Source organism: Sceloporus occidentalis, unplaced genomic scaffold, assembly GCF_023333645.1.
Source record: "Sceloporus occidentalis isolate IW3139 unplaced genomic scaffold, rSceOcc1.0.p SCAF_6, whole genome shotgun sequence".
Lineage (NCBI taxonomy): Eukaryota > Metazoa > Chordata > Lepidosauria > Squamata > Phrynosomatidae > Sceloporus > Sceloporus occidentalis.
The window spans coordinates 110,182,705-110,197,539 of NW_028316986.1; the positions used below are offsets into that span (position 1 = coordinate 110,182,705).

General features: G+C 41.0%; 1 protein-coding gene across 2 annotated transcripts in view; it reads right to left on the reverse strand.

The window, feature by feature from the left end:
- Positions 1-355: 355 nt before the first annotated feature.
- The window catches only part of GRIK2 (glutamate ionotropic receptor kainate type subunit 2), a 655,273-nt gene continuing 640,793 nt past the window's right edge, over positions 356-14,835 (reverse strand). The window contains exon 16 of one of the 2 annotated variants that reach the window (XM_089530680.1): positions 356-2,104. In XM_089530680.1, coding sequence (XP_089386806.1) covers positions 1,940-2,104 — 165 coding nt within the window. In that variant the 3' untranslated portion in view covers positions 356-1,939. The remainder of the gene's footprint in view (positions 2,105-14,835) is intronic. The other variant, XM_089530679.1, reaches the window with a different exon arrangement.

The window sequence follows — 14,835 nt, forward strand, 5'->3', positions numbered from 1 at the left end:
ATGCTTTTCCTGCATATAAAAGTTACACATGGACACGTTGGGCACTAGGTATTCCTTCCCAGAGCTGTCATACAGAAGGGCTTTCTATCAGTTTGTGTCCTGGAGTTAGAGACTCCTTGAAAGAAAAAGTAGCAAATGAGATTTATCAACACTGGGCCTCAACCTGCAAACACTTTTCAGATACTAATATTCTGGACAAAATAAATGATGGATAGTAAGTGTTTGTTGAACAAGACTCTAATATGAGAAGGCTGTAAGTGCCAGTTCTGACAGTACTGCACACACATTTCTGAAATCACATAGCAAACCCAACCCACCCTACCCAGAAAACAACTAAGAACTGACAATTTTCTTAATGTGTGTGTGGTTGGTTTTCTTTTAATGTTGTGCATTGGATTCAAACAGCAAACTGTGTGCACTTCAACTGTTATCACAATGTGGTCAAGAGGTCTGTGTCTTTCATCATTTACACACATCTGTTCATTACAGCATATTATCAGGCTAGTGAAATCCAGGGGTGTGGTATGATAAGCAGTATTGGTAGTGCACCTAGATTTTATATTATCTAACTTGAAAATATTTATCTTCTAAGATCCCCCTTTTTCTGTGATAAAAATAGTTTTCACCAAACGTTGGTGGTGCACACGCACTACCAGTCACTCTTGGCACCACACCCCTGACTGGAACGCAGGTTCTTGAGATTGTTGATTTAAAAAGTATTACAAAAAATTTCCATACAAAAAAATATTTTCATAGAAATCTTGCATTTCCACAAATAAACTTGAACATTTCCCCTCATTTTTGGGGAGTGGGGATGGGAAGGGGGTAAAACTGCTAAATAATTTGGCTCATTTAAACACCTTTTACTGCACTGAGAAATTGAGTCCAATTGTAAGTTCTACACCTTCCCTCCTTTTTACAGGACCATTCCTTTTTCCACTAATAGAAAAATTCAATTGGCTCAATCAAGGTCATTTCAAACCAGGGATAAGATTGTCCCAAATCCTTTACAGGCTGAAAAAAACCACACACCTTCATTGTGTCAGATATGCTCTTTGCTTCACAGTTAAACAATCAAGAAATTGCTTAGATCTAAGCAACATAAGGTACATCATTTTTTAAAAAAGAGAAAATAAACAGGGGAATTTTTTGTGTGTCATCTAAAATATGATTCACTTCTTTTGGGTTCTGCCACCACAGAGTTCCAGTACAGGTAAACTATGCAATTTTCTACTGCCTGACTGAATGGTTTTGTTTTTAATTGGGTCAATGACACAGAGACAGTCAAAAAGCAGGTAAAACTTCCTGTATTCATTCTTCTATTTTGGGGGTTCCATTTTCAGTGTTCTGGACTCTGAATAAGCTCATATCAGCTGGCATGCCCACCACGTCGACTTTGGCCAGGAAATACAAGGTCTTCTATGCTTGGGAGTACATAACAGAGTCTCTTTTTATTTCCCTTCCCCTACTGGAGTTCTGAGCTATTATTTTCAAAGACTCCTCTGGTAGTTAGTTTCTTCAGCTGTTCAATTGCTTCTCCAGCCCCCGGCAGCAGATGAACTTCAGAAAGGAACTTGCCATTTCTCACTGAGACTGCATTTGTAACCAGCCATAAAACTCACAAAGAACTTTTATTCATTAAGGAATTGTGGAACCCATGACAAATGGTGGAACGCCCACACCCGCACCCCACCCTCCCCTTAGAAACTTGGTTGATCCATGATGCTTGTGATTGGAGTCTGGCCTTTGCAACTGCTTAGATCACAGAGTCTCTAGTTCATAGACACAGCGGCATGAGGTAACTCATTTTATTTTGCACAAGTTGCATATTTCCACAGGAAACATTCTCGCAAAAGTTGTTTTGGGAAAAAAAGAGAAAAGAAAAAAAAAAGGAAAAATAGACAACAGTTTGTGCTTGGGGTTGTTTGGCCTCCCAGCTCTACGCCATGGTTTCTTTACCTGGCAACCTTCTGTCATTAAACGTGTGCATGTTGATAACCTCTTCTGTTTTCACAATAACGGGAGCCTGTGGTTTGTGTTTTAACCGACGCTGACACTTCAGAGACATCCTCAGCTCCTCTACCATGGCACTACAGAAGGACCTCTATAGGAAAAGTATGAAGAATAAAAAAATAGAAAAAAAATAAGAAGTATGTTATTATAATGCTCATATCTCATAAATTTATTAGTTGTTTTATGTCATTATTAAAATGTGTCCAATGCTTCATGATAGTATATTGGGAAACTTCTTGACAGAATGACCAGTATGACAATGAAGCCAGTTACCTAGACAGAAGTATGATTTCCTTCACTGGAGGTCTTGAAGAAGAGTCTAGAGAACTATCTGCTTTGGTTGCCCTAATTATAGATTTCCTGCACTGTGGAAATAGTTGGACTACAGGTCTTAAAATGTCCTTTCTATCTCTGATCCTAGGAATTGCTTTCGTACTTGTCAAGCAGTTTCCTGACAGTACTCATTTGTTCCTCTGCTGTTTACTTACTCTTGCTCTGTCACACACAAAGAGACAATCATGAATGTGTGTGTGTGTGTGTGTGTGTGTGAGTGAGTGAGAGAGAGAGATGGGGGGGAGGGAGGACCATCTACATGGGCAAAATCAAACAGTCTCAGGCCTTCCTCATGGTGATCTGTTTCCACAATGCAGAGCACAATGCAGAGCCAATTTGGGTGTGGGCTGTCTTAACAACATGAGGCCAGTTCCATGCCAAATGCACCCTATCCCTCCCTTAAACCAGATTTTAAAAATCTTACCTTTTGATCCAACTTTTGCAGGAAAAACTAGAGCACTCTGTAGTAGTATTGGACAGATGTTTATACATGTGTCCTTGCTATGTGGCCCACTACTGCTGGCATGAGTCACTCCCTCTGAGGTCACAACAAGAAGCACATGTGGTCAATGCTGGGCACCTCACTGTGACCTTAAAGGGAGTGACTCGCACAAACAGCAGCACCACTGGGTGATACAGTGGGGATGTGTGTGTATACAGCTGGCCAACATCACTAGAGGGTGCAGAGGTAATGGGAAATCTGGAGCAGCTGCAGAGCCAAAGTACTCCAGCAACAGCCTAGAGTAAGGTAGCCAGTGTAAAAAAGCCTCAATAGAGAGAGAGACATTTATTCCACACTACTCTGAGAAAAATTGTCCAGTGCTAGTTTTAAGAAGAATGTATTTTTTCAGTCTCCCCCCCCCCCCTCCTTTTAAGCACCTTGTACGGTAGACCCATTAGTTTTGGTTTAAGCTTGGGTCACAGTCTTTCCATAGGATGGTAAAACAAATCATTCAGGCCCATTAATCTATATCTCACTAGGAAAAATAAAACTCTATACACTAGGAGTATAGAGTCTCTTCTAGCATAGTCTCATGAGCCTCAAATGTTTGCTGTTCTTAAACCAGAATCTCATAATAAAATTGCTACATTTGTAAATATGCATGTCATAATTACACTGGCATCACGCTTCTGGCTTCCTGAAAATATTTTATTTTCCATGTGTGGTCAAATGATGTACATTCTGTATGAAAGAGTTGTTTCAAAATAGCAAATTCATATACATTAACGATGTGATGAGTGAATGAGTCACACAGCTGGAGATGTGGATTAAAATTAAAAATATTAAGTCTGAAATGAAAAGGTTTCTTTCTGTGTTTTTCCCTTCTCATTGCTATTTAACATGTATAATTTATCAATTTATAATTTATTTATTGCAAGAATCACCAACCAGTGAATATGCATGTCTGAACTCAATGTTATCCTCATGCTTTAAAAAACAATGTTCTTCTCAACAAATGCTTCCAATTCATGTTGTTTAACATTTTCAAAATAACATATATTTATTGTAAATTTGTTTCAGTTACAATGTTCATTTCATCTCAGTAATCTGTCAGTTTCAGTAATCTTACATTAAATTCATATTAACAACAGTCAAAAATCAAAGTAACAGTTCAGGGGATTGGGACATCATACCTCAAAAATTATAGAATATTTATAGTATGCATTGCAATCTGATTTTATAATACTGAATTATCCCTTTGTTACAAAAGCAGTGCACATCTCAAAATTAAACAATTAGGTATACACTTGTTAAACAGTTTATAACTGTTGCTGATTGTCAAACAAACCATACTGGGTTAACTATGCTATTTCTCTCTCTCTATCACAAAGTGCTGAGCAAAGGTTCCAAATACTAAATCCACTTTACACAGGTTCAGATCTGTGTGAGGTTATGCCAATGAGCATACAGTCAACAGATACCTGACGTCAAACAAGATTCTTCCCCTCCATCAAGCAAAATAAAAAATGCATTAATACTGTCTTACAACTTAGGATGACACCTCAAATATTTTCTGAATTTTTCACCAGCTTGGTATTTTCCTGAAATTCCACTCAATGTCATTACCCCACTCATATAATCATGTCCCATTCAACATCCTTATGAAAGAAACAGACCTACACTATAGCTGGCTAGGCAGATATCTGGTATGGAGTGTGTAAAGGGATCTCACTCTTCAGTTGTTTGCAAACAATATGATTCAGAGACATAGCCATGTTAGTCTGGAATATCATTATGCAAGTATGCAAGGGGATCTTGTAGTACCTTTGAGACTAATAATATTTAGCATAAGTTTTCATAGGTGCGGGACAGACCACCCTAAAGTGGCTGCCTGCTGGCAGCCTAATTTCCTCCAGAGGGAAGCCGCAGCTGCCAAACCATGTGGCTTCCCTCCGGAGGAAAAAGAACCTGGAAAAAACGGGTTCTTTTTGCACCTCAGGTTGGATGCCATGAGTGCGCCAATGGCGCATCCATGACATAAGTGATGCACTGCACCATGCGAATGCCGCGTGGTGCTTATGTCACAATGGTGGCGCCTGTGTACATGGGATGCTGTCATTATTATGCCGCCCCTCCATGCTAGGGTTAGGGACCATGCGGTTGCTGCACGGTCACTTTCTCTAAAATCGGCACTAGCACGGCGCATTTGAGTGGTCTGTACCATGCCATAGAGTTGGTGCATAGACCAATTCTATGAAGGCTCCTAGTTACAAATCAAAAATACAGTTCCAAGCCAAACCCAAAAACTTCTGATGTGGCCAACATTTACATGTACATGTTTCTGCTACTGCAGTCATACCCAAATAATGGTGGCCTCAAAGTATGGTTCAATATGAATGGGCGATTTAAACAATGGAAAATGTATAGATAGCAGTCACATCTGACCAACAGATCACCAAGTTTCAGCAAGCAAGAGAGAGAATAGTCTTATTGAAGCTCAATACAAGAAGTATGGGAACTGCTGTTGAATATATTTGCTTAAGTACAGCCTGAGTCAATAAGGGCCAGAACACATAGGCAAAATACACTAGTTTCTTGGTGGCTTGGGGCCATGCCATATGCATCACACACACACCCAAGGCGGCAGGAAGCTGGCATGAAGCAGCCCGGCCATTTACATGGCAGCAGTTTAGGGTGCTCCAGGGGCATAGCATTTAGCACTGGATCGGGCCCATGGCCCCTTTGAGGCTATAGCAATGGTATGCTGCAGCCTTGATCCAGCTTTTTTCTTGCCCAAACAGAAGCGGCAAATTGTCGCTCCTTTTTTGTCCTGGAAAAAGGCTGCCCTTTCCACTGCCGCTGCAGGAGCATCAAAAAGCTGCAGCAGCAGCTATCATGCCCAGTGTGGTGGAGGACTCGAAGAATGAGGAAGCTGAGCTAGAGTCCCAGTTTGAGCCTGAGCCTGAAGCAGAGCCAGGCCCTACCTCTGCCCTGCCAGCTCAAGTAGAGTCTATGTTCTCCTAGAACGCTTCAGCAGAGTCTGTGGTTTCCAAGGAGACTCAGCAACCAAGCCTCCTGGCAGCAGAGCTTTCATGCATGGAAGAGGATGAGGATTCCTACCTTCAACCATCAAAGAGCTGATAGGGCATGCCTCTAGCATTCGAGGAGGCTTTATGAAAAACACCATGCCATTAATAACAGCTAAGCTCATGCAAGCTGTTGATATAAACAGGTGCAGGACGCTGGGGTAGTTATCAGAGATAATCTGAGCTTCCTGGTGAAAGCAGGTTTGTTTCTGACTTTGTCTCCTTGGCCTGAACCCTTGACACTCGGAATGCTTACTTAACTTGACTATCTGGAACCCTTGACCTTCAGACTGCCTCATTAACCTGCTTCTTCAGAATCCTAGATCTTGGACTGCTTGACCATTCTCTGGTTGGACCTTGGATTGGTACTATAGAACTTTGCTTTATTTATTTTTGGTTGAAAAGGACTTTTGCTTTGCCTTAAAACTTCACCAGCCTGTGTGAGCAGTTAACAATATTCTTGGCTGCTTTTCCAGACAGCAGCAGAAAGGATACCCTTTTTTGGTGCAAAAAAGAGTGGCATTTTGCTGCTTCTTTTTTGGCTGTAAAAAGCCAGATCAGGACCACAGTGTGCTGTTGCCATCGCCCCAATCTGCTGCTCAAAGGGGTGCCGTCGCACCACCCTTTGGGCCAGTCTGTTTCAGCCCTCAATCTACCTTGATGTAATCACAGTGCTTGTTTCCCCAACATCTGCTGCACTCTATAGTCTTCCACAGGTAGACAAGTGGAATAGTAAGCATAAAAAAGTGGAAAAAAACCAACAATGGCATAAACTACTATTGTAGAGCCGAGAATATCTAATGTGGGACTGCCACAAGTGGCTGCAACAACAATGTGAGTTTCTTAATGTCATATGGTTATGTCCTTAGGCAAAGATTGGGTGTCAGCTGCAAATTTGATAAATATGCCCCCAATTCTGTCATCCAATGCATCTGGATGCATCTGCACTTCAGAAATAATGTTGTTTGACACCACTTTAACTGCCATGACTCAATGCTATGGAATCCTAGAATTTGTAGTTTGTTGTGGCACCAGAACTCTGATAGAGAAAACCAAATACTTCATAAAACTACAAATCTCAGAATTACATAGCATTGAGCCATGCCAGTTGAAGTACTGTCAAATAGTATTATTTCAGCAGTGCAGATGCAGCCTGTGTCAGATATAATTTATCATTTATCATGCAGCATAAGCTATCAAGGAAGTCCCACACTTATGGCAAATTGCTACTGCCAAATACATCTGAAGAAAATGCTGGGAGATTTTAAATCATCTTTCTAACCAACACAACCACTAGAGAAGGCTGGATATGAATCAGATTGAGAATGTGATGTAGACAGAAGGATGGTGATTCCCCCCCTTCCCGTAAGATTTTCAAAAGCTATATCCAGCCCCTGAGTGGGCAGAAATGTTTTCTTGGAAGAGTAAATATTCATGCATCATCAGGATACTTAAATATTTTCTTTATGAGGACAGTAGCAGCTTCGGAGAATTGTCTTATAGCTGAAAAATAGGAGTGGAAGAGGAAGCTTAACCTCTCCTTTCACTAGTGATGTTCATCTGGTATACTTCTATCTATCTATCTATCTATCTATCTATCTATCTATCTATCTATCTATGGTACTTATACCCCGCCCTTCAGTCCTAATGGCTATCAGAGTGGCTTACAATTATTATTTTTAATTAGACGGTTCCCTGCCCTCAGACTTACAATCTATTTCTCCCCCCCCCCCCCAGCACTCTTTTATACACATACATGAGATACACTTATGGTTCTCCCAGTCTATCATCTAGTTTGTTCCTAAGTAACAAAAAATGAAAGACTTTTGAAGGACTTGTGAAGCTCCATTTGCCAGAGCTCCACTTGCCCATCCATTCATACATGCAGCTGTCCTTTCACATCCACAGAAGTGGGTCTTGAATTGCGGGGGGGAGGGGGGGAAATTCAGTATAAAATAGTATTAAACAAAATAAAGCACTATGCATATGTCTTTTAAAGCAAAGTCAATGAACATGTTGGACATAATCAATTATGGTGATGACCAAGGTGCTACACTGGGATTGCATAGTGGTGTGGCACATTAGTTGTGCTATGCGGCTTTTGTGTTCAGTGACAACTTTGAGCTACTGAACTTGGGGGTGAAACAGACGGACCCGATGGGGTGGGTTGGAGCCACCCCATTTAAGGCTGGATTGGGGCTATGGCAAAAAGATATGAACCCCCAATCCAGCCAGCTCCTGCCCCAAATAGGAGCTGACAAAAGCCACCCCTTTGCCTCTAGATCCAGCTTTTCACCGACTCCGGGGCCTCTGGCGTCTAAAGGCCATGCCCCAAGTCATCCAGAAGCTGCCAGCATGTAATTGCCGGTGCGACTTCCAGGTGATTTGGGGGCACATGTAAACACCGACTTGAAGCCGGCTGAAGCTATCTGTCTGTTCCGGCTGTGAGACACCAAAAATGCAACTGGACACACAACAAATGGGCATGCATGAGAAGTGCCCATGTACATTTATGTGTGTCATTGGTGGTCCTGCATGAACAATGGCACCATATGCACAACACTATTTCCTCCAAACTAAACTGAATGCAGATGGTCTATACAAGCCGATCATGTTGTCTTTTGTCACAAACTGCACAGCATAACAGATGAGCCATTGGACATAGCCATTGGACATAGGTATTTTGAGCAGACATGCAGAAGCAGTAACTTCCTCAATGCCTCTTCCTTTCCCCATCTCCCTCTATCTCAACCCACTCCCTCTATCTCAATCAGTATTTTTGCAGATGAATTCAAGAAAATCTAATCCAATATTTGTTAACAATTTAAATTTGGCTTTCAAACTTTATCTTTGCTAGAAAAACTCTTAGAGGTAGACAGGTTGTGTTCCAGAAATACTTTTGTAACAAGCTTTGCAAAAAAGGCTTACAACAGTGAGCAGATGAAATAATCCGTTGCCCTTTACAGCTATACCTTATTTAGCATGGTGTCTGACCACGAAATTTCTTTTTACAAAGTATTTTTTACGGTATCCCAGACCCTCCTTTCCTGATCCGCTTAGCTGGAAGAGTTATAATTTTTTAGCAGCATCAGCATTAAGAACCTGGTGAAGGAGAGCCTAAGAAACACACATTTTCAGTGTCAAATTGCAACACTGTCTGCAGTATTAAAAAAAAATGCAAGGATGAATAAGGTGAAAAAGAGCAGGATTCTACTCTAGTCAGTCTCACTGTAGCTGTGTGTGCCTGCCTACAACAGACAAGGTAAACAGTAACTTCCTCCATAATACCTTACAGAACGTGCATGAAATACAAAAGGGGTAGTAAAGATAAGCCTGTCTTACCCGCTGACCACCCAGTATATTTAAAAAAAAGAGAATTGATCTTTAAGTTTGGTCACAGAAACAGAAATCATGAAAAAGTTAGAGACTTGTGAAAGAAAAAAAATGTCCCTGGATGCATTTTGGAAGAAGTTTCAAAGTGGTCTCTAGAAGACTGGAAATGTCTATATTTACTTATGCAAGACTACCTGACCTGTTTTGTTTTTTGTTTTGTTCTTTCATTTCACATGTGCATATTGTTTGCTGGAACTTACTTCACTGCTCTTCTTTTTTGTGGGGTAGGAACCTATCCTTATTCTTTCCATGTTATTTCTGCCTCTGTCTGAGGAGGGGAGACAGTGGTTGTCTGCCTTATCCTACCCTCCTGCTGTTTACTCACCTGCCTCTTCTGCCCAGCCAGACACAGAAAGGATGATCGGGTGGTGGCAGCCTCCCTTGCTTCCTCCACTTACTTGGCTGCCAGGGCTGCTGTGCAAGTCAGGGAGTAGGAGGGAACAGAGGAGGCATTGGCAAAGCCACAAGGGTGCACTCATCCCTCCGTTGACACTGTCACATTGGCTCCTTTTGGGGAAGAGATTCGGGATAATGGTGAAATCATGAGGGCTACACTGCCACTACCACTGTCTTTTCTCCCTTCACAGTCAGACAGCCAGGATGATAGCAAAGCCACGATGGGTGTGCACTCACCCTTCCCCTCCCACTTCATCACTCACATGCCCCCTTTCTGCCCACCCATCACCCACCCAGACCCAGACCCCCTCTATGCCCACCCATCACCTATCCAGACCAGGAAGGGACTGCCAGTTGTGCCGGCTTACCCTGCCCTCCCTCCCCTCCGGCTGCCTCACTTACTGGCCTGCCTACCCAGCTGCCACTTACCCTGGTCTTCCCGGGGAAGTAGCTGGGCAAGTGAGGCAGTGGGAGGGAATGGAAGGGACACACCTTGCCCCTCCTCTTCTGATGCCTTTGCTTCCTCCTTGCAGAAAGCACCAGAGCAGTGGAGAAGAAGGGACATACTCAGGAGTAGCATACATGCAACCTGAAGCAGGAGGTGACACTCCTCTGAGGTATCCCTTGTGCAGTCTACACCTCTCGCACTCACCAAGTGATATCACTACCCTCTGGTACCAAAGTTTCTGTTAAAGAAATAATGCTCATGGAAATGTCTACAGTGCGCCCTCCCCTTATGCAGGAATCTGTTCCAGATCCCTCTGTGTAAGAGGAAATAGAAAGTAATGGAGCTCGTGCCCATGGTGCGTGTGCGCCATGGGTGCACATCCATTAGTTCTTCTGGGGCGCATGACAGGCTCTTCCGACGCGGCTTTCAGTGTATGTAAAACACGTACTTTGTTAACTGAGGTATACTTGTATTTAGTTTCTACAGTGCTCATATTATAAAAACCCAAGCAATTATTGAATTTTGATTTGTGCTATAAAAGAGTAATTAGCTTATTTTATGTTTCAGAAAAGTAAATGTTGTTTAACAACATTTAAGAGCTAATCAGATAACAGATAACTCTTATATTCTTGGTCAGATTTTTTTAAAAAATTGCTATGGTAAAATGTAGTATTAGTAGTTAATTTATAATTAATATTAAAAAGCTTACCCTAAAGCTTTAATCAGTAATAAAATGCATGTCCTTGGCTTTTGAAACACACAGATGTTCCAGTGCTCAGTTCCCTATACAAAGTTCTAAAATATATTGGCAAGTGTTCCCCACATCTATCTGCTATTCTATAAAAACTCCACAGGAAACACTAGGCAGAACAAATGAGTTTTCTATGGACACCTGTGTACAAAAGGAAAAAAATCTGTGTGATTAATAATAAAGGCTTAGAATCACAGGAAATTGCCTTATACTGACAATAGGACCAATTCTGGTCAAGTCACTATTGTCTCTATACTGGTGCCAATGGCTCTTCACATTTTAAAGCTGCAGACCCTATTTCTTCAATCCTCTGAGCCAGATGTATTTATGATTTTACAACAGGTCTGAAGGGGCATAAGGCAAACTGCCTTCTCTGCACCACCATGGTGGGGCCCCATGGGAAGATTAAAATGGTGGCAATACCTGATTGAATATTTTGTATTCAAAATGCTTGGGACCAGAAGTATTTGGGATTTTGGATTTTTTTTGGATTTTGGAATAATTGTATTTGCATATATATACATAATGAGATATCTTAGAGATAGAACCCAAGGCTAAACACAAATTTCATATCCACATTATACACACATAGAATGAAGGCAATTTATACAATCGTCGTAATAATTTTATGCATGAAACAGAGTTTGTGTACACTGAACCATCAGAGACAGAAAGTAAAGGTGCTATTATCTTAACCTTCTCTGGGATTCTGTTACTGACACCACACCTGGCAATAGTAGTGCATAAATGAGAAAGAGAATCTAGCATTTGTTGTGACTGATGCAGACTCATAAATTATAAATCCACAAAAGTATTTGTGGTTACCATGAAGGACAGGATTTAAAATCTCACCCCATTCATTGGTGTCACTAGGTCACTCAGTACGGTTAACTGATGGGGGATTATCAGCCAAGGAACATCCCATTCCTGTCCCATCATGTTCCCGTCCTTCCTGCATTATCGCAGGAAGGACTTTCATATGGTATCTGCACTTATCCCATCTGGGAAGTGCAAATGATGGTGATCATACAAAAGGCTTTCAGATGAAGTCGAGCAGATCCCATCATTATCCCACCATTTACCTGTCATTAAAGCAAAATTGGACAGCATTAATACACCATTGCAGTAACTTATGGGATAAGGACAGGGGAGCGATCCCATCCCTATCCCACCCCCATGTGAAAATCTCCATGGTGTCACTCACTCATTGACCTTCTCCCACACCACAACATACAGAATCCTTAGTAATGCTTTTTGTACTAATGTTACTCATAGATTGCAATTGTTGTATAATTAATGTCATGGCAATAGTTGCAACACATACACCTTTAAATTTCCATATCATATACACAGTCTAAATATATTTGCATGTACATAGTTTCATGTGGGTAAAGTGAAATTTTGGTAACATGTAATGTTTTAAAGAAAATTTTAAAATATTGTAAAACTTTTTAAAAAACTTTAAACTTTTTTTCTCCTACTGAGCCTCACCCCACTCACATAATTCTGCTGAGTGCCTCTGTTATGCAGGCAAACCCCACAGTCCCCTTCTGTCCAAAGGCATATGTTTGGGGAGCAGTGGTATAACCCCTCCCTTTGGGTGTCACCTAGTGTAGCGCACACATCCCAGTGATGCCATTGAATGTTTCTACCATATGCTATTCCCCTTCCATTGTCCTAATGTGGCACCATAATCCCTGACTCTATGTCCTGCCTTTTATTGCAGTTCAGAAGACTGCTAGGTAATACTGTCAGCCCTCTACATTTGCAGGCTTGACTTTTGCGGGTTTGATTATCCATGGATCTATTGCTGCTGTCTCCACTGCTCCTTGTGCCATTTTTAGCAGGGACTGCAAGCCCCCCAAGACCGAGAGGCTGCAAATATGTGGCCAGGTTTGTAAGTCTTGAAAAAGAACCCCATTCCCTAAAGGGTATCCATGGTGGGCTCACCTGTGGGTTGTGTGTGTAAAATATGGTTTGGGGGACTGAGAGTTATTCATGGTTTTTTCACTTCCTTGGGGGTCCTGCATGCCTAGCCCCAGTGAATGTGGAGAGCTGACTGTATATTATTCTCATCATCCCCACCCCCATTCTTTTTCAATGCATTCAACTGGTGCCCTGTGGATTTGATCTACTTCTTATTCATGAACTATTGTGCCTGTACACGAAGCCCCGGAAAGTATAGTGTTCTCTATTCACTGCACTAGCAAGACAATTCTGTGCACACGGCAGTCATCGTACTGATCTATTAAGTGTCTCTTTAAAAATGGAGATTTGTTGCACACACACATCTGTTGCAGATGCAACATTCACTTCACTGTCAAAGATAACTGACATACTGCTCGCTCTCTCTAGCACAAAGGTAAATGGAGAAGTAACTGCACATAGAACAACTGTGCATAGTTAAATCTCCTGCACATACAACGGTTCACTGAACAGATTCATATCTAGACCTTAAAAATAAGGATTAGTAATAGTGATGTGTGTGAATTACCAATAATATTTGTACAGGAGGTCTTTGGTATCTGCTGGGGTTTAGTTCCAGGACCCTCCGTGGATAACAAAATCCATGGATGATCAAGTCTCATTAAATACAGCTGCATAGTATAATGGTGTCCCTTATATAAATGGCAAAATCAAAGTTTGCTTTTGGGAATTTATATATATTTTTGAATATTTTCAAGCCGTAGATGTTTGAATCTGTGGCTAAAAAAATCTGTGGATAAGGTGGGTTGACTGTACTGTGCTGTTGATTGCTGATAAATGCCTTCAAGTCAATTTTGACTTAGGCTGACCTTATAAATGAGAGGCCTCCAAGTCAATGTATCCTCAACAGCCGTGCTCAGATCTTGCAGACTTGGGGCTGTGGCTTTCTTGACTGAGACTATCCATCTGGCATGTGGTCTTCTTTTCCTACTGCCTTCTACTTTACCAAGCTTTATTTTCTTTTCTGGTGACTCATGTCTTTTCATGATATTTCTGAAGTATGAATGTCTCAGTGTAATCTTGGCTTCTAGGGAGAGTTCAGGCCTGATTTGTTTTATTTATTTATTTTAGTAGTCCACAATATTGACAGAACTTTTTTCCAGCACCACATTCCAAGTACATTGATTTTCTTCCTAGCTACTTTCTTCTCTGTGAGTTTTCACAATCATAGAAATTAGAAATACAATGGCATGGACCACTCTAACTTCGATATTTAGTTATATGTCTTTACACTGATATGTACTGTGTAATATGTTGATGTTTCTATATAGCTCCTCTGTAAGAGAAACAAAATTATGTGCACTAATCATGTGCCACTTTATATTACTAGAAATAACTATTATTATATATTTCACATTGTCAAATAATCATATAGTACACACCTGGAACATTCTTGAACTAAATGCAATAGCACATGCATACAGCACAATTTAACGTCATGCCCACCCTTGCTTAGTGGAAAACATTACATAAAAGAAAATGAAGAGACTGATAAGGAATAGCTATATCTCAATCTTTCTTTTTCCCCCTTTCTTTAATTCTGATTTGTACTGCTATTATTTTCCCCTCTGATTTTCTTAGTTGAATGTATTACAATTGTTTGCTCTGTTTAACATCTGTCTCCTCCTTACTTTGATGGAGCTCACAGAAAATTGACTGTCAAAAATCTAGTATGAATCTACAGGATTTACTCAGATGTTCATTACCTCCAGCCTTGCATGTCAGATATTATTTGAAGCCTTGTTAAAATTTCTTAACACAGTTATGGCAGTAATCCTGCAGCTTATATCTGATGTTATGGGTCAGTGTTCTAACATCTACCTAGACAGGTCCATCAAAGTGATTTTCATCATTTTCTTTTCTTTTTTTAGTTGGTTGGGGGCATAAATGCAAAGTCCTGCTCTTACCTTCCTTCCTAATCAGTTTTCTACTTCCATTTAACATTTCCCCAAGGATATCTAACAGTGAGATATAGTTAGAGGCTGTC